This window comes from Plasmodium gallinaceum (assembly GCF_900005855.1).
Source record: "Plasmodium gallinaceum strain 8A genome assembly, contig: PGAL8A_v1_65, whole genome shotgun sequence".
NCBI lineage: Eukaryota > Apicomplexa > Aconoidasida > Haemosporida > Plasmodiidae > Plasmodium > Plasmodium gallinaceum.
The window spans coordinates 1,130,566-1,156,946 of record NW_021628225.1 but is presented as its reverse complement, the minus strand read 5'-3'; the positions used below and the strand labels follow the sequence as shown (position 1 = coordinate 1,156,946).

Below are 26,381 nucleotides of genomic sequence, written 5' to 3'. Positions count from 1 at the left end.
TTTTCTTTTTTTTTTTTTTTTTTTTTTTTTTTTTTTTTTTTTTCTTTTTTTTTTTTTTTTTTTTTTCTCCTTTTCTTTTTTTTTTTTTTTCTTAGTTTAATAATTTTCAATATTTTTTAAAATATGTTAGAAGTACTCTTCAAATTATAAAAAATAATTAAAAAATTCACTTACTAGCTTTTTTTTTTTTTTATATTACACACTACAATATTAAGTAGACTTTCACTCCTATGCAAAATTGTGGAAAGAAAATAGAAAAGATTAATTTTGCATGTTCTTCAGACTTTTTCTATTTTTACTCTTTAAACTCATTTTCTTTTCACCGTAATGAATCTATTTTTCTCCATTAATTTAATATTGCTCATGTGCATATAAAAATTTATAAAATTGGTGTTTGACAAGATAAAAAAAAAAAAAAAAGAAAAAAAAAAAAAGAAAAAGAAAAAGAAAAAGAAAAAACTAAATATTTTAAATTTAATTCTACAATATTTCCTTTGTTATATTAGTATTTTCGTAAGAATGTTATATATAATTTTTCCTTATAATCAATTATTTTTCTCAAATATCATATATAACACCTTAATAATTTTTCCAAAATTCTCAATCATTTTATTAAATTTTATACATAAATATATCACTTTAATTCTAACTGTTTAATTCATTCTATTAAAAATTAATATTAGTGTAAAAAAAAAAAAAAATTATTAATAAAAATCATAATGCTTTACAAAAGGAGAAAAATAAAAATTAATTAAATAAAAGAATAATATTCAAAATTCATATAAACTAAAACGGAGTCAAATACACTTTTTCATGTATCTTCTTAAAGAAAATTTTAATAAATGCTTAAAAAAAAAGATGTTAAGCCAAAGTTAAAAATGATTTAAAAAACAATGAATTATTTTTTTAAGTTAAATATTTTATGAAGCAAAATATTTACATATAAATACGATGGAAAATGAATAAAAAATTAGGATTTAAATGGAGAACAAAGTTAAAAAAAAAAAAAAAAAATATATCAAATTGCTTTTAAACAAAAAATATAACAAAAATTAAAAAAAGGAAAGAAAGAAAAATAAAGATCAATTAAAAATAAAATATTCATGAAATATTATTTGTTTATAATAAAATTTACTTTGTTAAATTTTATTAATATAAAACAATATAAATTACACAATATTTGAATTTTATATTTTTTTAAAAAGTTAAATGTACACATATATATGTTTTTTGATCAATGTAGCTTTTTAAAAATCATTTTTCAAACATTTTTTATTTTAAATATTTATTATAATATTTTAAATTTTCTTCAAATATCATTTGAGATTTTTCATAAATATTAAGTCTATTTAAGATTATTAAATTTAATATTATTTATTTTTTTTTTTTTTTTTTTTTTTTTTTTTTAATATAACATTAAGAAGTAAAAATAAGAATTTTTATTTTTGCTGATAAAATAATTTTAATAGAATTTGATATTTATGAAATCATATATCCTAAAAGACAAGTTGATTTAAAATTAAAGAAAAAAAATCATAACAAAGTATAATAGAAAATTATACTTATTAAATCTAAGAATGAGTGATTTTTATCAAAAATTTTATATTATACAGTTATTATTATCATAATTTATAATACTATTAATTTATTTGCTTTTATTTTTTATAATTGTAGAACCTTTCTAACAAAACATATCTATAAAAGATATAAATTTAATTATAAATAAAAAAGGAGTATGATTTAAAGAATATTGAGAAAAATCATACAATAATAAAAAAGAGAAAAATTATTACAGCTTTTTTTTTATGTATCCATTTATCTTTGATATGAGTTAATTTTTTTTTTTTTTTTTTTTGCATTTTTACATAACTTTTTTTATAAATAATTTTTTTTAATTATTTATATCATATTTTTCTTATCTTATTTACCCCAATTATATTTTCTCTTCCTTTAAACATATATGCACATATGTATATATATAAGTAATAAATCTTAAGAAAAATACATAGTTTTAGAAATTTAAGAATTTTTGTTACATTGCCTACTATTATAAAATATAACACAAAAATATAAAATCTTTTGTAAAATTAAAATATAATCAATGTTATTAGCTTCATATATATATATATATTATGAATTGATAATAGTATATAGATCTTAGAAGAATGTATTAATGGAATATTAAATCATCTTCTTTTTTTTTTTAAAATAATTTTAATCTTAATTACTATTTTACTTTTTTATTTCAGAAATCAAAATATAACTTTTCTATTTACTAATTTTTATTTTGTATTTTTTTATGTTTTATTTGGTCTATAATCCTTTTTTGATTAACGAAAATTTATTTTCACTAATTTAATTGTATTTTTACTTTTATTAATTAAATTACGTTTTATTTTAATTTATTAATCCTTCATCTTAATTTATATAAATATGGTTTATTTTATATTATTTTAATTACATGTTTAGCATAATAAATCATTCAACAATGCTATTCATATTATTCTTTATGATACTTTTTTTTTTTTTTTTTTTATTTTGAATATATTTTTTTTATTACACAAGAATAATTTTTTTAGTAAAATCGCCACTATAAGTTATAATAATACAATAATTTATTGATAAATATAATTAAAAAAAAAAAAAAAAAAAATGGAAAATTAAAATTGAACATTTTAAATATAATAAAAAAAAAAAAAAAATAGCACAAAAAAAAAAGTTAAAAGAAAAATAAATATTAGCAGCATTCATAATAATGGTACAAAGGAAAAATTAATAATTTAAATAACTTTATGAAAAATACATATTATTTGTAAAAGTTATATTACTACTAATAACAATACTTTATATAAAAAAAAAATTAAATGTAATTAGCATTATAAGTGTCCATTTGAAATTAACAGAATATTAAATATTATTAAAAGAAGAAATAAATACACATTACTATAATTTTATTAAATATCAATATTTAGATATATAGAATAAAAATAGTAGTGTAAGACTTTATATATATATATATGTGTTTAAACAAATTGAAATTAGAATTATTAGTTTGATTATAAAAAGAATAAATATGATTAAGAGTAAATTTTTTTTAGTATTTTTAATATTTTTAATTTTTAAAACTATAAAAATAAATGAAAAATCAAAAATATTTATTAGTGCATGGTATAATGATGAAGAACAAGATGATGACTATGATCACATGAAGTTATATGATGTGTTAGGTGTTCAAAAAAATGCAAGCTTAGATGAAATAAAAAAAGCTTACCGAAAATTATCGAAAAAATATCATCCAGATAAAGCAAAAGATAAAAATTCTAATAATAGATTTAATGAAATAGTAGAAGCTTATGAAATATTAAGTGATGATGAAAAAAGAAAAATGTATGATTATCATGGATTGAATGCAGCTAAAAATTTAGAGAGTAATAAGATGGAAGAAGACCCTTCAGATCACTTTAACATTTATGAAAGTTTTTTTGGTGGTGGTTTTAGAAGGGATGAACAGAAAAAAGTAGAAAATTTAATATTAAATATAGAAATAGATTTAGAACAATTATATAATGGTGAATTGTTTTCTGTTTTTTATACAAGAGATATAAATTGCTTAAGGAGTGATGACTGCATAGAAAAGAGAAGAGAATGCAGCGGAAAAGGATATAAAACAGTTACACAACAAGTTGCACCTGGTTTTATTATGCAAAATAAAATAAAGGATGAAAGTTGTATTGATAGAGGAAAGGCATGGAAATATAAATGTACATATTGCCCAAATGGAATGAAAGAAGAAAAAACTATTAAACTTACACTAGAAATTGAAAAAGGAATGAAAACTAATGATAAAATTGTCTTTGAAAAAAAAGGGAAACAAGAAATTGGTTATGAAAATGGAGATATTGTTTTTATTATTCAAACAAAAAAACATAAAATATATGAAAGAAAAAATAACGATTTGCATCAACTTTATGAAATTTCTTTAAAAGATGCTTTAATTGGGTTTTCAAAAGACATAGACCATATTAGTGGTACACCAATCAATGTAAGTAAACAAACTGTAACTTTTCATAACGAAATACTTAAAATTAAAGACAAAGGAATGCCTATTAAAAATACTAATAAATTTGGAGATCTTTACATCAAGTTTTTAATTCAGTTTCCTAAAAAATTAACAGAAGAACAAAAAAAAGTCATTTCCGAAATGCTTTAAACATAAGAGATTTATAACTACTTAGATATCTATATTTATATGCTAATTTTGTCATAGTAATTTGTGTTCTTTCAAATTAATAAAAAAATTTTAATATATGAAAAAGTCATGAAAAATAATTTTAATATATATATATATATATATATAAATCTTATTAAAAATTATTTAATATAAAAGCATGTTGCTGTTTTCGTTAAAAATTAAATATTTGAATTTTACAAAAAAAATGTTTATATTTATATAAATCATTTTTTTATATATATCTTTTTTTTTTTTTTTTTTTTTTTTTTTTTTATTCATATATAATATTTTCATTTATAATATCATTTATTTTTTGAACCATTCACATTTTATGTTTTTTTTAACTTACATGTGACAAATTCACACATATATATATTTTTGGGATAATATTAATTAAAATATATATTTTACATTATATCTTTAAAAAAATAATATAATGACAATAAATTAGAAAACTAACATAGAAATCAAATTATATCCTATTTAAAAAAAAAAAAAAATTAAGAAAAAATATGTTATTAATTTTCAATATCAACTCATTTTTGTATTGTTAATAATTCCTATTAATAAAAATTTTTTTTTTTTTTTACAATTTAATAATTTTTATATATTAAAAAAATCGTGTGATAACTCTCAAAAAATTAGTTTATTTCAAAAATATTTTTATGCAAAGTAACAATTAGGAAATATTTTTTGTGTAAATCACAAATATTTTTCTTTATACATTATAATAATTTTTTTCTTAAAAATATATACCTTGGAAGAACATTAAAATTATAAAAAATGTATATGAAATCACTTTAAATTTTCTTTTATTTTAAAATTTTTTTTGCTTAATCATCTTGTTAGTATTTATTTATTTAAAATTCTCTTGGAAAAAATCTCCTTTTTAAGAGGTTATTTGTTTTTTTTTAAATTGTAGAAACTTTGAATTATTTAAATTTAAATATTTATAATAACTTTCAATATTTACGAGTTTGTTTTTTTGATATAAATCTTTCACTTTTTTTTTTTTTTTTTCATACTTAAGGTTGATATTAATGTGAATGTATTTATACATCTTTGAAAGGATAATATAATGTCAGTAAATTATAAAACATTGAAATCCAAATTTACCATATTTTAAAAAAAAAAAGTAGTCTAAATGTTTATTTAATATTCGGGATTTATTTGCTCATTTTTGTTAATAATTTCTATTATAATAACAAAAAAAGTTTCAGTTTAATTCTTATATATTAAAAAATTCTAGTAATGATTCTCAAAAAAATTATTTTTTTCAAAAAATTCTTTAATGTAAAGGTACTATTGGGGAAATAGCTCATTTTTGCGTTATACATAAAATATTATATTAATATGTGATTATAATCTCTCAAAATATAATTTGATAGAATACAAAAATTATAAAAAAAATGTTTTGCAAATATGCTAATTTTACTCATTTATTTATTTAAAAATTTTTTATTCATCCCTTAAATATTTCAATATTCAAAAATTCTTAAAAAAAATTTTAAAAAAACACTCTTTGTTTTTGTTTTTATTGTCAAGATTTTTATTATATACTTGTTTTCTTTATGTATAAATTTTTCTTTTTTTTTACATTTTAAATCAATAAAATTTCATTATATTATTAAAAAAAATAAAATTATCTTTTTTTTTTTTTCTTCTTTTAAATAGGACATATATTTATTTGCATTTTATTTTATTTTTTTTTTTTTTTTAATGTAGCATATATTTTTTTTTTCAATTTTTTAATTAAAAAAAATATTAAAAAAATATAGGAATAGTAAAAAAAAATGAAAAATCAAATTAAAAATAAAAAAGACCAAGTTCCTGTGAATACTGAAAGTAATTCTATGATTTTTAATGAAAATCGATTATTAAACTCTAATTCTAATGAATTTACATTAAATAATGAAGAGGAAAAAAATAAAATAGTAAATATTTATTTGAACATGATTGAACATATAAGAATTGATAAAGAAAATAAATGCCTATATATAGATGATGTAAATATTACAGAAAATGAATTAAAGGAACTTGTCATTTCAAAAAAAAAAATAAATGAAAAAAAAAAGGAAAAAGAATTAAAAAGTAAGAGAACTTTTAATGATATATCAACCTACACTAATGAAAATCATATAAAAGACAAAACGAGTAAAAAGAATGTTATTTATTCCTCAAAACAGTTTTCTGAAAATAATAATTATAATTACATGAACAGCGAATGTGAAGTTAACAAAAAAAGAAACATCATTGACAATAAAAAACAAGGAAATAATGAAGAATGTAAAGATATGCAAATGGGTAACGAATATAAAGAAGATAATTTTTCAAATATTGAAAATCCTCAAGGAGATGTTACTAATAATCATTGTAGTAATTTGAAAGAGGGATTGGAATGTGATAATGACGTAAAAAATGAAGTAAAAACAAATGATGATTATAATATAAATGATAAAATACAAAATAGCAACAATTTAAGCTTTAATAAAGGTGTTCATTCTTCTGTTGAAAATAATAAAATGATTTCTTCAGTAGCTTGTCTTAATTACTTAATAGAACACAGAATAAATAAAGAAATAGATATACCACAAAGTAATACTATAAATGCTTTATTTATGGATTTTTATCATTTAATAATGGCATATACGTATTTTAGGCAAAAAAAACATAAAGTTAAAGCAACATTTGAAATTTACTTTAGAAAATGTCCTTTTGAAGGAAAATTTGCTATTTTAGCAGGAATTTATGAAGTCATTAAATATATTAATTTCTTTAGATTTACTAAAGCGCATTTAGAATTTATAAAAAAAAAAATGCACAATTATAAAGATGTAGATTTATTTATAGAGTATTTATCAGGTGTAAGTGGTAGAGATGTTTCTATATATTGTATGGAAGAAGGATCTATAGTTTTTGCAAATGAGCCAATAATGATAGTTGAAGGTCATTTATTAACATGTCAGCTATTAGAAAGTGCAATTATTAATTTATTAAATTATCCTATATTAATAGCAACAAATAGTTTAAAACATAAAATTTCCATAAATTATAAAACTCTCGCAGAATTTGGTTGTAGAAGAGCACAAGGTCCAGATGGCGCATTAAGTGGTTCAAAATACTCAGCATTTGGATGTGATTTTACTTCAAATGTTTATGCATCTTATTTGTATGACATTCCTTTATTAGGCACTATGTCTCACTCATTTATATTAGCATTTCAAAATGACGAAGTTTTAAATAGTAAATACTTAGGAAATCACGATTTTTTAACTATTGTAAATAAAAATAAAGATATAGTTCATAAACTATATAATTGTGAGTACACAAAAGAAAATGAATTAACTGCGTTTGTTGCATTTGCTCAGGTTAACCCTAATAACTTTATTTGCTTAATAGATACCTATGATTCTTTAAGATCAGGGATTTTCAATTTTTTAATTGTAGCCTTATCACTTCATGAAATAAAATATAAACCTATTGGTATAAGAATTGATTCTGGTGATTTAAGATATATATCAAATGAATGTAAAAAGATATTTAATGATATTTCTAAAAAATTAAATGTACCTTTTTATGATTTAAAAATTTGTGTTAGTAATGACATTAATGAGAAATTTATAAAATTTTTAAATGAGCAAGAGCATCATATAGATATTTTTGCTATTGGTACAAATTTAATTACCTGTCAATCCCAACCTTCTTTGGGTCTTATATATAAACTCGTAGAAATTAATAATGAACCATGTTTTAAAATGACAAATGAAAATAAAAAATCAAATTTACCTTATAAAAAAAATGTATATAGATTATATACTAAGGACAAATTTGCTTCTGTTGATTATGTTCAGTTGTTTGACGAAGAACCACCTCTTAAAAACGAAAAGTTATTTTGCATAAATGTTTTAGACGAATCTAAGCAGTGTTTTATTATACCAACAAAAGTTGAAAAAAAATTATTACTTTGTTGGGATTATGGAAAGCTTTTAATAAAATTTAAAACATTACAAGAATTAAAAAAATATACTTTAAATGAATTAACAAAATTTAGAAGTGAGCATTTCTGTTCAACTCTTCCTGTCCCATATAAAGTATCTTTTTCTCATAATTATCATAAATTGTATAAAAATTTGTTAATAAAAAATTCCTTCATTACTACAATAACTTAAAAAAAAATAAAATAATAAAAAAATAAAGTAATAAAAAAATAAAGTAATAAAATTTTAAAACTAAAATAAATAATAAAATAAAATATAATTAGGATGAAGAATTATATAATAACTTTTTAAAAAAAAAGTTAAAAAAAAAATTAATTTTTTAAAAGATATCATGAATTTCTATTAAGTATTTTCTCTAACAATTATTATGCTTTTAATAATTTTATTTATTTGAAATATTTTGAAACATTTTATTTTAATTAAAAATGTAATCATTTAATGTAATACCTCAAGAAAAATATCATGTTTCTTTATAAGATAAATGCATATATGATTTGATAGCGTCAATTTTTTTTATTGCACATAAGTAAATTTCATCTTAGTAATAGTTATATTTTTGTATATTTTACATCTATATATTTATTTAATAAAGATTTGTTATTTGTATTTTTTTCTTTTTTTTTAATGAGATAATTTTATTTCTTTTATTGCTTCCTTTTGTTTTACTTTTTTGAGTATATTTTATTTAAAATAACAATAAGAAAGTATAATTTTTAATATTTAAATAAATATGTATGTTTTTTGAAACCTGAAATATGATACTCGTAGAAAAATACAAAATTTTAATTGCCGCTATAATATTAAAAAAAAAATGTGTATCAGCATTCCTATTTTAAAACATAAGAATAAAGAAATATAATACAATAATACTATAAAAATCTGTTTATATAATAGTAAAATAAACATTGCATGTTATTATTAGATATTTTTAAAAAATGTATTTGAAAAAAACTTTATTTTATTTTTCTTTATTTTTTTAAATTATGTTTTTAATATGTTTTCTGTGAATCCTTTTATAAATATAGCACTTTAATTTTTTATAATATATTTTTCTTTTTTAAATATATTTTTATTAACATTTCTTTTATTCTCACAAGAAGTTAAAAAATGGAGAACACTAAGGAGAATAATATACCTGTAATAAATGATTATGATTCATTTAAGAAATCCTATTTAGACGTATTAAATAAAAAGAAGGTATTATATAAATATGTTTTTCGTTTCAATAATTATAAATTTAAATTTAAAATTATTTCAACTTATTATGAATATTTAATTATATGTAATAATATGTTAAGAGATGTTACAGCATGCAATTTATTTTTTGGTGAAAATTTATTTTTTGAAATGCTTGGAAAATCTTTTTATTATCCATACGTATTATATATATATGACTTAGATAATACTTATAAATCTAATGTTAATTCTAATAATTTAAATAGTTTAAAATTTGAAAAATCATGTATTTTAGATATTGAGGAAATAATAAGAAAAGGAAAAAACAAAAATAACAAATATTTCAAAAAATGCAACATTAACTATGATAGAAAAGTAATTTTAAATTCAAATAATATAAACATTGAATTACAAAATTATGACTTAAAAAATAAAAATATTGTAGGTTATATAGAAGTGTACTTATTATTTCATATGGGTAGATTATTTGATTCAAGAATTGAAAGACTTGTAGTTCATAAAGAATATAGAAATAAATGCTTAGGTTTAATAATTATGTATATATGTATATATATGTTAAAATATTTGTATTATTGTAACAGATGTGATTTAAATGTAGAGAATGAAATTGCATTAAAGATTTACAAAAAATTAAGATTTATAAATGTTGAGACAAAAGTATATAGGTTATATTTACACTGTAATTTTAATTTTTTATCAGGTAATAATACAGTAGATAATGACAAAGATAATATTCAAATGTTTACTGAAAATATAATTGCAAAAAAGTAATAAATTAAACTAATAAGAATAAGCAAAAAACAAAAAAAAAAAAAAAAAAAACCTAAATAAAATTAGAACATTTCGTATGAACGAAAAATACCAATATATCATTATTATGTAAAAAGAAATTTGTAAAAAATTTTAAAAATGAAAAAATGGATTTCTTCGAATATTTTTTTTTATTATAAAATTATATAAATTTTTTTTATCTTTTTAAAAATTATTTTAATATGTTTTTATGTTTTTTCATAAATGTTCTTTTTCTTAACATTACCTTGTAACTTATCATTTGGGTATAAATTTATTAAAGGAAATATCATTAATATATTTTTATATGAATTTGCCTAAAATTTTTATTCATCATTTTTAAATAAAGTTCATATATTTCTATTAAGTTATTCGTTTAATGTAATTTAAATTTATTTACATTCATCTTAATATTATATTGCTAAAATAATTTTTTATATTTCTATTTTTTTCTTCAAAAATTCTTTTTTCTGATCAACTGTTTTCAGATGGTTCCATTCGAAGTTTGAAACTATAATTAATTTATACTTTTTACTTAGTAAATAATATTTTATAAGATTCAGAGAGTCTAATTTTTCATAAGATCGTTTCATATTACTATCGTAATAATAATGATTGTTACCATTAATTTCTATGCATATCTAAAAAAAAAAAAAATTATTTATTTATATATTAATAGATTAATTTTAATTAAAATAAAATATATATATATATAATTACCGAATTATTTATAATGATATCAATAGTGTATATTCCATCAAGAAATGGGACCTGAAAAAAAAAAAAAAAAAGAAAAAAAAAATTATGTTAAAAGAAACTTTTTAAAGTGATAATTTTATTTTGTATCTCTATTTGTTTATTACTTCACATTCTATATTTTTTACTCCTAATGATTTCAAAATAGAAAAAACATCTCTATGAAAACTTGAAGGATTTGTTTTTGAATTATCCATTTTAACATGAATTTCAAAACCTTTTATATTTTCAATTAATTGACTATTTTTTTTTCTTATAGTACTTTTTTCATCATTGTTCTTATAGTTATTTAAGTATTCCATATAAAGATTATATTTCTTGTAGTTATCATTTTTGTAAAAATTGTTAATATACTTAACAAAAAAAATTATATTATTTAACAATTGTATACTTTTTTCGCTTAAAATATTATTTATATTAAAAAAACTATGATTTTTTGTGTCATTAATATTTGATTTTCTCATTGAATATAAATTTGTGTTATGTAAATAATTTGTTAAACAACTTGAATCTTCTGTTGTTTCATCGTTCATTAACACATTAGGATTATCTTTATCGTTGTAAAAATTAAATAAATATTTTATATATAAATTAAAATAAATATTGAATATATATAATTGATATAAACATTGAAGAGGTAAATATAACTTTCTATAATTATTCTCTTTTGTTATTATTATATTATTTTTTTCACTGAAATACCAATAATGATTTTTGTTAAATGTATTATTCATATTATAATTAATTTCATTATAATTATTGTTATTTGGATTATCAATAATATTATTGTTATCTTTTCCGTTTAATTTACAGTCTTCAAAATAATTAAAAATGTAATCATAAAAACATTCTAATAACTTATTTATATTTTTAAAATGAATTTTATCAAAACCTAATATGGTGTAAGTATTTAATATATTTGGTATAATATTAATTATTTTAAAACTAGGAAAAAAAACAAAATTGTTTATGTTTTCATTTATTTTTTTAAAGATATTAGTCAATTTATAAACAATTTTTATATTGTTCAGTTTTTTTACACCATTATATTCATTTATAAATATTTTGTTTATATATTTACAATTACTATTAATATTATTTTCTTTTAAGGAAAATAATGCATTATATATATTTAAATTAATTCCAAATATATTTAATTTAGATAGTGATATTAACAAATTTATATATTCATAAAAATTTAAACTTTCTGAATTCTCATCAATTCTTTTTAAGCATATTTCAATTAATTTCATATTTCTATACTTCAATTTTGCAAAAGAGTTTAATAAATTTACGTATATTCCTGTTTGAAAATTTTTATTTTCTATTTGTAATCTTTGTAATATTTTTAATAACATAATTTGTATGTTTTTGTTATCACCTTTTTTACTATACAAATTAAATAAAATACAATAGGAATCAACTATATCTTCTTCACCATTTTTGTTATTACAACTTTCTTCATTAACTATTCCATCATACATATTTTCATCATTATTTAATAAATCATTATTTTTATGATTATTATATTTTTGTTTTGAATACAATTTATTTTTTTTGTGTGAATATTCATTTAAATTAATAAAATTATTAATAGCCCCATTATTACAATTTTCATCATTTTTTTCTAAATTACTATATGTAAAAATATTATTTACATTTTTCTCTTCATTTTCCATTAAAATAAATTTTAACTTTATGATTAAAACATTATTTATATAATCATACAATTTTTTTATATATAATTCTTCATATATCTTATTTTCAAAAATATTGCTTATTTGATATAAAAAATAAAGAACATAACTTAAGTTATTTATATTACTTATATTATATAATCTATATAAGGATTTTGTTGTAATTATTAGAATAACAATATTCATTAAATTATTTAAATTATGACATAATATATTTCTATTTCTTTTTTTTAAATATATATTATAATTCTTAACTGATTCATTACTCATGTTATACACAAAAATAAAACTTTTAAATATATTTAATATAGTCTCTATATTAAAATATTCTACAAAATTTTTCATATATATATAATATAATATATCTACTTCTTTTGAAGAGTAATTAGAAATTTTTATTAATTCACTTAAACTTTGCATATCATTCGTAATATTTTTAATAATTCTATTTTTACAAGAAGTATCTTCACTCGTTTTAAAGGTTTTCTCACTTTTTCCATTTTCTTTTCTTGAAAAATTAGAAATTCTTTTATTTAAATCATTTTGATATTTAAGATTCAGTAAAGCTAAAACCTTATCATAAATAATTTCAGATAAATCATCTCGTTTTACACCACATCTGCATATACAAAAAAGAATGTATTTAAGATTTTTTTTTTGTTCTTCACTTAAAAAGGCTATACTTTCAATTATACTAATTATATCATCACTTGGTGGATATTTTATTTTATAATTTTTTTTGGTGCTACTAAGTTCAGCTTCATTTTCCTTTTTTTCAATCTTAGAATAATAAACTGTTACAAGAATTAGAACTAAATCATGAATATTATGCATATCTGTATATTTTGATAAAAATAATGTCATAATATTTAGTAAATAATTATCTGTATTTTCATAAAAACTATTAAATAATAAAGTGATATATTTATAATCATTTTCATTTGTTTTATCAACATCTATGTGGTTAAAATAATACAAAAATTTTAGCTTATTTACAAAATCTTTATTTACGAATTTTAATTTTTTTAACACATTTAGAATAAGATATATCTCATTAAAATTTATATTCCTCACAAAAATATTTTCATTTTTTTTTTTTTCAAATTTCAAATTATTATCATTATTAATGATAATATTTAAATTATATTTATTATTGTTTTCATTTTTATTAGTTTGTCTCAATTTACATAAAAAATTGTTGAAATAATTATTATGATAAATTATATAATCCAATTTATTATTTAAAATTTTAATTAGCTTTTTCACAACTTTTTCATTTGTATGATTGAAATAATAAAAAGTTTGTAATATATATGATATTCTTATAATATATATATTTTCAAAATAATCTATGTCTGCTTTTTCATATAAATCTATTTGATCAATGATATTTTCTAATTTTTTTATTAACACAACATCATATATTTCATACTTTTTTAAAGCTTTTAAAATGTAATAAATTTTATTTAAATTCCAATTTTCATTTAGTAATTTTATTCTATTCACATAAATTTTAACAACATCTTTGTTAACATTATTATCAGATACATATTTTAAATTTTCTATAATATTTAATGAATCTAAATTATTAATAACATTTTTATTACATAAATTCTTCAAAAAGTTATCATTTTTCTTTGAGCTACTTAAGCTCTTTTTCTTAAAGTACATAAAAAAAATACATTTACTTTTTTCTCTTTTTATTGAACTAGTTATTTTATAATTTTTTAATATCCGAAAGAACATATTTTAATTGGAATATATGTAAGTTTTAACAATACTTAGAAAATTGTTTACAATTTTTTTCTTTTAAAGAATTTTCATTTTATTTTTTATATATCATATTGTTAAGTCTCTCTAAAAATACAAAAAATAAAATTAGAATATCTGTGATTATAAAAATTAGAAAAAAGTATTTATTAAATGTAGAAGTTGAAAAAACAAAATATAAAAACAATTAAAAAAAATTCATAATCATAAAATATAAATATATATATATATATATATATACATATATATATACATATATTTATATATATATATATATATATATTATGAAAAAAAAAAAAAAAAAAAAAAATTAGAAGGAAAAGATTGAATTTCAAAAAAAAAGAAAATAATAAAAATAAAATTAAAAATAAAAAAAACAAAATTAAAATTAAAAATAAATATACATAATAAATAAACTTCTTAAAAAAATGAATTATTAAGACATAAAATGCTAAAAAAAGAAAAAATATTTTATACATATGATTATATGAAGTTAAATATTAAAAAAATAAAAATAAATAAAATTGTAATATAGAATGAGAATAATTCTAAAATATAATTATTTTTTTTATATTTCTTAAAATTTTTATAATAAAAAATGTGAAATATTTAAAAAGAGTAAATTGGAGATTTAAAAAATGTACCACTTGCATTTTTAATCTTCATAAATATATATTAATTAAAAAATAGAGAGAAAAACAAATTATCATTTATTTATAATGATTATTTATATATTTTTGTTTTATTTCAATATTTTTATTCATACTTTATTCATATTATGTTTTAGAATAAATAAGATAAATCATAAAAATAATTTATTCATATTGAAAAAAAAAACAAATAATAATATTGATATAAAAGATAACCTTGAAACAAATAGAAAATGTAAAAATATTGAAATAAAAGAAACTGTTGAAAAAAATATTAAATGTAAAATTGGGATAGAAATTCATATACAGTTAAGCACAAAATATAAAGTGTTTTGTAACTGCTTTAATGTCTCATCTTTATATAGTAAAAAAACTTACGAAAAGAATCATATTGATCTAATAAATTATTTGAATGAAAATATTTTAAAAAATGAAAAAATAGAAAAGGGGAAAAAAGATTTATTAAATTACATGTTAAAAAGAAATATAGAGAAAGATACAAATGAAGAAAATAATATTAAAGAGGGTGAGAATAATCAAATTACTAATAAAAATAAAACAGTTGATATAGAAGATAATAATTATATTATTAAACCAAATAAATATATATGCAATATTTGTATAGGTGAAGTGGGTTCTTTAAATATATTGAATATAACATCTGTCTTATTCACATATCTAATATCCATAATTTTTAATTGTAGATTAAATCAGTATATTAAATTTGACAGAAAAATTTATAATTATTATGATCTACCAAAAGGTTATCAAATTACTCAGAAAAAAAAACCAATAGGAACAAACGGATTTATAAATATAAATAAAAAAAAATTTCTCATAAAAAGTATCCACTTAGAAGAGGATACAAGTAAGTGCTATATTCTTGAAAATAACAAAAATTTACAGAATAATTTAAAAGAAAAATATATTTTACAAAATTATGAAGGTAATAAAAATGAAGAAAGTTGCAATGAAATAATGTCAGCATACTCTTTAAATATTAATTCAACTGTTAATAATTATTTTTCTCAAAAAAAAAAAGAAAAATCAAATTTGAACATATTTGATGATCAAAAAGAAAATGAACAATATGTACAGAATTTAGATAAAAATATGTATGAGAAAAATTTCTTAAATAAAAATATCCTATTAGATTATAATAGATGTGGTATTCCGTTGGCTGAAATAACTATAGAAAAGGATTATATGAATAGTGATGATTGTATAAATTTGCTGAAAGAAATAAAAAATAAAGTATGTCTTTTAGGTGTTTGTGTAGGTAATAAAGAAAACATAAGATCAGATATAAATATATCTTTTGAATATAATAATATAAATTATAATAGAGTTGAAATAAAAAATATTAATAGTTTCAGAAAAATTAGAAATTATATAGAAATAGAAAAAAACAATTTTATAAACCTAATTATGGAAAATAAAGAAAATAAAAACAACGTTAAAAAAGTAAATGATATATATACAAAAAGCTATTTAGATAACAAACATTTTATTTTAAGGAAAAAAGAATTCTATAACTATGTTCACGAAGGAAATATACCTGAATATAAAATAAACAAAAAAGTAATTAAATTACTAAACTTTTATGTTAATTATAAAATAAAAATATATGAAGATGAAAAAAAGTATCAGTGGTCAAAGCAATACTTCTATGTATTTTTTAATGATCCTTTTTTATACAATTATTTCAATGAATGCTTAAAATTTCAAGATGAAAAAAATATTTCAAATTTTATTGTTAACATATTATTAGATGTATTGAAAAAAAAAAAAATTTTATCAAAAAATATTCTAATAAAACCAAAAGATTTATGTTTTCTTATTAATTATTTCATAAAAAACAATTTAGATAATGGCTTTCTTAAAAAATTTTTATTCAAATACATTGATCATGGATTTGAAAAAAAGTTTCTTTATGAAAATTTAAAAAATATAAACAGTGAAGAACTTGAATGCATTTTAAAAAAATTAATTGATGATAATTTAAAATATTTAAAAATAGATAAAGACAAAAACATTTTAAATGAACAAAATTTTAAAAATAGAATTATAGGCATATTAAAAAAGGAAGTAAATGAAAATTCGCAATTCAGTTTGGATTATAAATTTATAAACAATTTTATTATTGATTATATAAAAAAATCTATATAAAAAAATCACAAAAAATTGTATACGAAAAGTAATATTATTTTTTCTAATTATATACTTCTTTTATTTATATGTATTAATTATTATTAAGGTTTTATTATTTCATAAAAAAAAAAAAAAAAAAAATTTAAAAAGATAAATGAAAAAAATATGTATATTAAGAATAGAAAAAATTAATGATAAATAGAAAAAAAAAAAAAAAAAAAACAAATTATTAAATAAGATAAATAAAGATACCTATGAAAATCTATATGTTTTATACATAATAAACCATTATTATAAAAATTGTAATGTAAGCAAAGTTTATATTATGAATTTTAATATTTTAAAAAACAAAATTAATAAAATTTTTATCAGATTTATATATAATTTTTTTTATTATTTTTGAATTTTTTTTTTTTCTGTTTGTTAAAGAATAAAAACAAAATGTTGGATTAATTTTATCTGGTAAAAATAGATTTTCTTCATTAAAATATAAAAAATAGAAAAGATAAATATAATTAATGTCTATATTTATGTTATCATTATTTAAAATAATATTTTGATCATCTATATAATAAAATTTATTATTTTGAAAAGAAGTTAAATTATTTAAATATATTTCTTTGAGAATACATAAATTGTTTATATCGTATTTTGCAATATTAAAATAAAAGAAATTATTTAAATAAAAATTATTATTATTTATATTATAAATTAAAATAATAGGAAATGATTTAAAATACTTTCCATTTAAGTATATCGTCATTGTTTTAATTTTTATAATATTGTTAAAACTTCTATATATATTTGTATTAATAGTATTATTGTTTTCTATATTTTTTTCTAAATAATTCATCTGAATTTTTTCACAATAATTATTAACATATTTTCTAATTGGCGATACATATATAAAATTTTTTTTTAATCCTTTAAATTTTTTCTTTAAAAATTCTTCATGTAAAGAAAAAAACTTATTAAGGATATTCTTCACATAATATTTTATATAAAAAGAATTAATAATTATATAATTTTTCTTAATTTCATAATATGATTTATTATAAGATATAAGATTTATTATTGCCACAACTTTTTTAATGTAATTTTCTTTATAATAAACTACGCTTCTATAAGTATAATAAATTCCTTTTATTTTTTTATAAAAAGATGAAATACAAAAATGATTGTCATTTATATAAAAATTAATTAAAAAACTTTTATCATTCTTATTATTTGTATAATTTTTGTTCCTTATATTGATAGATATATTTTTTATGATTCTTTTTAAAACACATCTTTTTAAATATTTATAAATTTTCTTTTTTTTTCTCTTTTCTTTAGTTATTATATTATCATTATTATTGTTTCTGCTTAATGTGTTATAAATAATATTATTTTTTTTTTTTTTTTTTCTATTTAATTCATCATCAATATACTTCTTAAATAATATTTTATAATCTTTTTTTTTTAATAAATACTTATTAAGAAAATCGATAAAATCATCAAGTAAATTTATATTATTATACCAGTCTACATGGTATTTATAATTCTTCTCTATCATCTGTCTTTTTATTTTAATTGAAATGCTGTTATCATACTTGTATAAAATAATTTTTTTTAATTGCATTAGGAACTTAAAAATAATAAGTACATCAATTAAATTGAAATTAAATAAATTATAAAATTGTATTTTTTTTACATTATCTATTTTAAATTCACATAATACATTTTCTTTTTTATTTAATTTATAATCGCGTTGAACCAACAAAATATTTCTATTTTTTTTTAACGGCTGTTCTTTTATAGATAATATGTTATAACACTTTTTTACCTTCAAAAAAAAAGTTTTTTTTTTAATACAATGAACAAAACTTTTTTGTAAATAAATCATCAAAATGATGATTAATAAAAATATGAGCATTTTCTCATTTTTTTTTTTTTTTTTTTTATGTATTTAAAATTTTAATTCGTTTCATTTTTTTTATTTTTATATATTGTATTCTTCTTTTTTAAATTGCAGCAAATATTTTAACTTGCAATTATTTTTAAGAATTTTTTTTATCTCTTTAAATTTTATTTTTTTTTGTTTTAAATTACTATTGTAAAAAATTTTTATAAGGAATAAATAATTATTAAATCAATATATAATTTATAATATATTTATAAGTAACACAATAATAATTTTTTTTTTTTTTTTTTTTTTTTTTTTATCTAATGTTTTTTATATATATATGAATTTAAAAATATAAATTAAATGAATACAAGAAGATTTATTATATTTTTTTAGTTTAAATGTCTAAGTAAAAATGAATTTATAAGAATTAAAAAGTAAAACTTAGAAAAATAATTTTTAAACAATTCCTTACACAAATATTTTTTTTTTTTAATTTTATTATTTAAATATAGTTAATCTTTATTTTTTTATTTTATTTTATTTATTCTTTTATTTTTATTTTAAATTTTATTTATTTAATTTTTTTTTTTTTTTTTTTTTTGTTATAAAATTGATACATAAAATAAATTATTATACATTTATTCATTTTTTGTCTCTTATTTGGATTTTTAAAGCTTTAACTTTTTAGTTTATATATTTTTTTTTTTAATTTTTTTTAATAAAAATGAGTCATATATATGATATGCTTGGTATTAATGTAGAAAAGATTAAGAGTAAAAAGAAACAAAAAGAAAAAAAAAGCAAAAAAGAATTAAACTTTTTAAAGGAAAACGACAACCTCTTTTCACTTCCTACCTCTTCTAAAATAATAAACGTTATAATATATTTTATATATATTTTATATATATTTTATTTATATTTTATTTATATTTTATATATATAAAATATATATTTTATTTATATTTTATATATATTTTATATACATTTTATATATATTTTATTTATATTTTATTTATATTTTATTTATATTTTATTTATATTTTTTTAAATAAAAAAGTATTTCATTATAAGAAAATTATTATTTTACTTTTTTTTTATTTGTTTTCTTTTTTTTTTCTTTTTTTAGTTTAATAATAAGAATGTTAGTATATGGAGATTGATTAAATTTAGGAATAAATGTAGATACGACGATTTGATATTAAGGAAATGGAAAAAAATAGGTTATAAAGATGATAAAAAATTATTTAATGAAAATAATGTAGAAGATGATTATTCTTTTGAACGATTTAATAAAAAAATAAGTGTTGTAAAATATAATGATGAATTTTATAATAGAGAGATAAAAAATATGAATATGAAATGGACTAAAGAAGAAACTGATTATTTATTTGATTTATGCGAAAAATACGAATGTCATTTTATAATAATTTATGATGTTTATGATAATAAATACAAGAGAACAATAGAAGAATTAAAGGATAGATTTTACAGTGTTTCTAAGAAAATTATTGAAGATACATATGATCAAAAAATAAAGTTAGAAGAATCTAAAAAAATAAAAAATAATAATGATATATTAAAATTAAAAGAAGGAAAAGCAAAACATCCATTAATCAAATTTACTTATAACATGGAAGCTGATATAGAAAGAAAAAATTTATTACATAAAACATACATAGTGTCTAAAAAAGACATAATGCTAGAAGAAACAACTATGGAAAATATTAAGAAATTTGAAAATAAAATAAAACATGAATTAAAAAAAGCTTCTGATATGAAAAAGTTGAAAAAAAAATTCGAATTGACAAATGATGAGATTGTTCCAGTAATAATAAGGAAAAATAATTTATACATTCTATATATATATATATATATATATATATATATATATATATAATTTTTTATCTTTTAATTTTTAAATATTTTTTTTTTATGATTTTTTTTTTTTTATTTTAGATAAATAAAATACCCGAAGATGATAAAGAAGAAAGAAATGTATATAGTGCTAGATATTATTTTCAAAAACTTAAAATAGATGTATCTTATTTTGATAAGTTAGACGCATACTTGAAAGATAATAATATAGAAAAACCGACAATATATACCGAAAGCATCTGCTTTTTATATGGGTACAATAATTATAATCATTTTATTATTTTAATTTTTTTTTTTTTTTCTCTTATATGTTAAAATATTAATGTAAAATTCTTTAAACTTTTTTTTTTTTTTTTTTTTTTTTTTTTTTTTTTATGTAGAGTATTAAGAACTGATGTAGCAATATTATTGAATTTGAGAAAAAAAATTGAAAAATTAAAACAAGTAAATACGAACAAAATAAAAATAAATATACTTGATCCACTTCATATTTTTTCTAATACTTTATTTTTATTTAACCATGCTTTAATATATTAATTTTTTTAGGATATATTTATTTATTTTTTTTTTTTTTTTTTTTTTTTTTATATATAGGAAAAAGAATTTTGGAATAATCAAGTGAATAACTTAGAAGAAGGATATTTAAAAAGTAAAAATAAAATATAGTATGTCTAAAAAATATAACAACATAAATATCAAAAGATATTTGGTAAAATTGAAACCGTGTTTTTCTATATATAATATTTATTATATTAAAAAAAATTATAAAATTTTAATTTTATAAAATATTTGTAATTTTTAATTTAAAAATGGAAAAACATATATATATGCACAAAAAATGTATTATTTAATTGAATAATACAATTAAAATTAATACTACTACTACACCTTTAAAAAAATTCAAAAAAAAAAAAAAGCTCCAGGAAAGAGCTAAAAAATATAATAAATGTTCAAAAAATTAAAAATAAAAAAAAAAAATAAATAAATGTATAAAATAAAATATACACTTCATTGTTTGAGAAAAAAAAAATATTTAAAAAAAAAAAAAAAAAAAAAAAAATACAAAAAAAATATTGACAAAATGAGGAATATAAAATATTAATTTTTTATACATGTGAATAATTGAGATAGTTTTCAAAAATTAATAAAAATAAGAATTAAAGTTATCATACAAAAGAATACTAATTATAAAAATACAAAATTAAAAAAATAAGGAAGTATAATTAAAATTTACAATAATGAACTGAAATTTTATATTTCCATATAATGAAATTGCATGCAGAATTTAAACAAGACAGTATAGATGATTTTTTACATGTTTTAAAGGGACTTAAAGAATTTTCTTCTTATGCGATTGAAAATTCTTTTCTTTGTTTTAAATTTTCAGAAAAATATTTATATATTTTTGGTAATGAAAAGAAGCATGTGGAAATTTTTATAACAATTACTATGAATGATTTATTTTACGAAAATTTTATTTTGAAAAGTAATTCTAACAATGAAATAATTATATTAGTTTATATTTTTCAAATATATGATATTTTTAAGAATATTTCTAAAAATACAAAGATTACTATTGATTTATTTGAAAAAAATGGAATATGTATCTTGTTATTTAAACATCACTGTAATGTAACAGATGCTTTTAAGAAATATGAATGCGGTATAGAAATTATTAATCCATCTATAACTAAATTTCCAAACATAAAAATGAATAAACATTCATTATGTGTAAATTGTAAATTGAAAAAGTGTTGTAAAATTTTAAACACTTATTCTAAATTTCATTCTGATATAATTGAATTAAACTTTCAAGTTAATAACAAAAATTGTGATATTATTTTTTTAATGGATTCTATAACAATAAAAAATATAACCACTCTAAAAAATAATTATGTTTTAAAAAATATTTTAGACAAAAAAAATATAAGTGAGTCTAAAGAAGATAGTAAAAATGATTTAAAAAAAGTTATATATATAAAAACATTAACAAAAGCATTAAATATTTTAAATGAATGTAGAAATAATAAAGATGATATTGGTATATTTAAAATTACAGTGCCATATAATAAATGTTGGTTCGCTCTAAAATTAGGTCAATTTGAATCATCAGGTAATTGGAAAGTAGTTATTGTAATTACTGATCTTAATTTAAATATATAATTTTTATATTAATAGAATTTATTTATATATTTTTTTATTAATTCTATTTTATTAATACATTTTTTTTTTTTTTTTTAATATACATTTTATAATAAAATCATTTCTACATTATTTTATTTTATTATTTTATTTTTTTTTTTTTTTATAATATTTTTATGTAAACTTTTGTTTTTGTTATTTTATATTTAATGAAAAATTATTTTTTTTTTTTTTTTTTTTTTTAAAATTTTTTTTNTCTTAATTTAAATATATAATTTTTATATTAATAGAATTTATTTATATATTTTTTTATTAATTCTATTTTATTAATACATTTTTTTTTTTTTTTTTAATATACATTTTATAATAAAATCATTTCTACATTATTTTATTTTATTATTTTATTTTTTTTTTTTTTTATAATATTTTTATGTAAACTTTTGTTTTTGTTATTTTATATTTAATGAAAAATTATTTTTTTTTTTTTTTTTTTTTTTCAAATGTTTCTTATTTAAAATTATTACAAATTATTAAAAATTTTTAATAAGATTTCCTTTATTAAAAATATTTCATTAAAAATTTTAATATACTTTTTAATAACAATTTTTAACTCTTAATTATGTATTAATAAATTTTTTTGTTGTTATATATCAAAAAAAATGAACAAAAAAATGAACAAAAAAAAGAAAAATAATTAAGCATTTAAAAAAATTAAGCAGTTACATAATTCTAAAAAAGAAACAAATAACTTAATAAGAATATATTATTTTTGTTATTAATGAAAATATATTAAATCTCAAAAAAGAAAACTTTTAATTATACGTATAAATGAATAAAAAAGAAAAATTAGCAAATAGAAAATAAAGAAAAGCATAAATGATAAAAATGATAAAAATGATGAAAATGATGAAAATATAAATCCATTATTCTTATGTGATAAATTATGATTTTCATATTTTACAATAGTGTAAAAAATGAAATAATTATATGAAAAAAACAAAAATTGTCTAATTTTTATATATGAAGTAAATGTAAAAATAAATAAACATATTAAATGATACTTTTAACTACAGAAAAAAACATAAGTAGAATAGAAAGAAAACAATAAATAAACAAAATTGTTAAAAAAAAAATTTGGTAAATAGGTATATTTAACGATGCAAAATATATAGAATAGTTATATACAGCATGAAATAATGAAGCAGTAAATAAAGAGCTTAATATTCCTATAAAATTTAAAAAACTCCCTAAATATAAAAAAAAAAAAAAAAAAAAGGAATCATTTTATCTTTTAATATATTACTTTAATTATAATAAAAACTTATAATAAAAAAAAATAACAAAATATATATATATATTAAATTTATACATTTTTATTATTATTTTTTTTTTTTTTTTTTTTTACATTTACTATTTTTATTATTCAAATAGTTAAATAAATTATAAGAAGATAACCCTGAACAACACATATGAAATAATACACATGTTAGATTTCTGGATGAAAATAAAAAAAAAGAAAAAATAGGATCTTTAAAATAAATTTACTTATCTTCTAAAAATAGGTAAATAACTATTAAAGAAAAAAAAAAAAAAAAAAAATGCAATACTTTAATAAATCATAAAATGTTTTTATATTACCTTAATATTAAAATTGAAACAAAGTTTTCCTTCGTTGTATGGGAAGAGTAAAATAAGTTTTCAGTACTTGAGAACCTGTTAGACATAAGAAAAAAAAGATGGAAATTTTTTAATTATTAAAAAAAAAAAAAAATAGTATAAAAAAATAATGAAATATATATGAATTCTTAATTTATGATAAAAACTTAAGAATAACCCTGCTGATGAGCACAAAGAAAAAAATATAAATTCTAAAATGTCATTTACATTTATATATTTAAATTTTTTTATTTTAGTTTCTTTTTTTTCGCATTCTTCCTCATATATATTTTCAATTAGATAAGTATTTCTATCGAATAATGGTATTTCTGTATAATCATTTCCATTTCTTTCTATATTTCTATGTATAAAAATCATAGGAATAATTTTAGAAATTTCTTCTACATATGCTATAATGAAAAAAAAATCTAAAAAATATACATATATATAAATATATATAGGAATTTAAAAAAAGATAAAAAATTATTTAAATTTAAAAAAATATTCTGTAAATATGATTATATATATATATATATATAATATATTTTTTTTTTTTTTTTTTTTTGTTACAAAAAAATAAAATTATTGAACACACAAAAAGAAGAGATTCATTTATTTCCTTCATAAGACAAATGGAACAAAAATAAAAAAAGTAAAATGTTAAGAAATATTCTAAAAAGCTCGCAAAAAAAGTAGATATAGTAGATCCATATAAAATCATTTCAATAATATTCAAAATGTTAATTTTTCTTCTTATTTTTCTTTTAAATCTGAGGTTTAAAATAAACAAAAGAGATAATAGAATAGAATTAAAAAAATAAAGAATAACATAAATTAATAGAGTAAAATAAAAAAATTTTTTTTTTTTTTTTTTTTTTACAAATATAAGTAAAAAAAACTAGGGAAAAAAGAAAAAACTAAATAAATAATTCCCCTATTTCCATTTATTGTATAAGAAAAACCTAAAAAAAAATGAAGTTATGTATATAAGAAAAAATAAAAATGTGAATATGGATTTGAATTTATATATTAACTCATTAAAAAAAAAAAAATAATAATAATAAATATGATAGTACCCACTAAAAAAATCACAGAGCAAAAACAATAGAACAAACGAATATATTTCATAAAGCAAAACCATTTTATATTTTTTTCATTTTCATCCCCATAGTTGTTATTTCTCTATATATATTGGTTTAAAAAAGAATAAAAAAAAATAATAAAAATAGTAAATATTAGTATATTAATTTATAAGATTTTTTCAAATTGTGATTTTATTCTTTTTTTTTTTTTTTAAATATTTATTTTATATTTTTGCTCATGAATATCTTTATATAAAATCATTAAAACTAGACAGATGATAAAATTATTTTACAACATAACAACATTTTGTCCACTTGTAATTTATTTTCATAATATATATAAAGAAATATATATATTATTATTTTAATATTTTTATAATTATGTATATAAATACCAATTTTTCAAATAGCATTTTAAAATACATTGAGAAATATTAGTCTTATTGATAATTGTTTTTAAGCTTTTTAAAAAAAAAAAAAAAAAAAAAAAAAAAAAAGA

General features: G+C 16.2%; 9 protein-coding genes across 9 annotated transcripts; 6 read left to right on the top strand and 3 right to left on the bottom strand.

Annotated features, from left to right (window-relative positions):
* Nucleotides 1–3,073: 3,073 nt before the first annotated feature.
* PGAL8A_00157700 (DnaJ protein, putative) lies at nt 3,074–4,210 on the top strand (the record flags this gene model as incomplete). Its single annotated transcript, XM_028675128.1, has 1 exon — nt 3,074–4,210. The coding sequence occupies one exon, from the start codon at nt 3,074–3,076 to the stop codon at nt 4,208–4,210; it is 1,137 nt and encodes a 378-aa protein (XP_028526690.1).
* Nucleotides 4,211–6,024: 1,814 nt separating this feature from the next.
* Nucleotides 6,025–8,400, top strand: NAPRT (nicotinate phosphoribosyltransferase, putative; the record flags this gene model as incomplete). Its single annotated transcript, XM_028675127.1, has 1 exon — nt 6,025–8,400. One exon carries the CDS (start codon nt 6,025–6,027, stop codon nt 8,398–8,400), a length of 2,376 nt encoding a protein of 791 aa, XP_028526689.1.
* Nucleotides 8,401–9,336: 936 nt separating this feature from the next.
* On the top strand, nt 9,337–10,197 carry PGAL8A_00157500 (conserved Plasmodium protein, unknown function; the record flags this gene model as incomplete). Its single annotated transcript, XM_028675126.1, has 1 exon — nt 9,337–10,197. The coding sequence occupies one exon, from the start codon at nt 9,337–9,339 to the stop codon at nt 10,195–10,197; it is 861 nt and encodes a 286-aa protein (XP_028526688.1).
* Nucleotides 10,198–10,649: 452 nt separating this feature from the next.
* Nucleotides 10,650–14,414, bottom strand: PGAL8A_00157400 (RAP protein, putative; the record flags this gene model as incomplete). Its single annotated transcript, XM_028675125.1, has 3 exons — nt 10,650–10,856; nt 10,936–10,986; nt 11,079–14,414. 3 exons carry the CDS (start codon nt 14,412–14,414, stop codon nt 10,650–10,652), a joined length of 3,594 nt encoding a protein of 1,197 aa, XP_028526687.1.
* Nucleotides 14,415–15,157: 743 nt separating this feature from the next.
* GATB (glutamyl-tRNA(Gln) amidotransferase subunit B, putative) lies at nt 15,158–17,257 on the top strand (the record flags this gene model as incomplete). Its single annotated transcript, XM_028675124.1, has 1 exon — nt 15,158–17,257. One exon carries the CDS (start codon nt 15,158–15,160, stop codon nt 17,255–17,257), a length of 2,100 nt encoding a protein of 699 aa, XP_028526686.1.
* Nucleotides 17,258–17,579: 322 nt separating this feature from the next.
* On the bottom strand, nt 17,580–19,124 carry PGAL8A_00157200 (conserved Plasmodium protein, unknown function; the record flags this gene model as incomplete). The annotated part of the gene is made up of 1 exon (XM_028675122.1): nt 17,580–19,124. One exon carries the CDS (start codon nt 19,122–19,124, stop codon nt 17,580–17,582), a length of 1,545 nt encoding a protein of 514 aa, XP_028526685.1.
* Nucleotides 19,125–19,851: 727 nt separating this feature from the next.
* On the top strand, nt 19,852–21,668 carry PGAL8A_00157100 (conserved Plasmodium protein, unknown function; the record flags this gene model as incomplete). The annotated part of the gene is made up of 5 exons (XM_028675121.1): nt 19,852–20,001; nt 20,254–20,952; nt 21,084–21,256; nt 21,392–21,446; nt 21,597–21,668. 5 exons carry the CDS (start codon nt 19,852–19,854, stop codon nt 21,666–21,668), a joined length of 1,149 nt encoding a protein of 382 aa, XP_028526684.1.
* Nucleotides 21,669–22,268: 600 nt separating this feature from the next.
* PGAL8A_00157000 (conserved Plasmodium protein, unknown function) lies at nt 22,269–23,165 on the top strand (the record flags this gene model as incomplete). The annotated part of the gene is made up of 1 exon (XM_028675120.1): nt 22,269–23,165. One exon carries the CDS (start codon nt 22,269–22,271, stop codon nt 23,163–23,165), a length of 897 nt encoding a protein of 298 aa, XP_028526683.1.
* A 1,029-nt stretch (nt 23,166–24,194) lies between these two features.
* On the bottom strand, nt 24,195–26,295 carry PGAL8A_00156900 (conserved Plasmodium protein, unknown function; the record flags this gene model as incomplete). Its single annotated transcript, XM_028675119.1, has 8 exons — nt 24,195–24,391; nt 24,556–24,638; nt 24,783–24,857; nt 24,979–25,228; nt 25,371–25,570; nt 25,681–25,762; nt 25,877–25,982; nt 26,278–26,295. The coding sequence occupies 8 exons, from the start codon at nt 26,293–26,295 to the stop codon at nt 24,195–24,197; spliced, it is 1,011 nt and encodes a 336-aa protein (XP_028526682.1).
* Between the last annotated feature and the right edge of the window lie 86 nt (nt 26,296–26,381).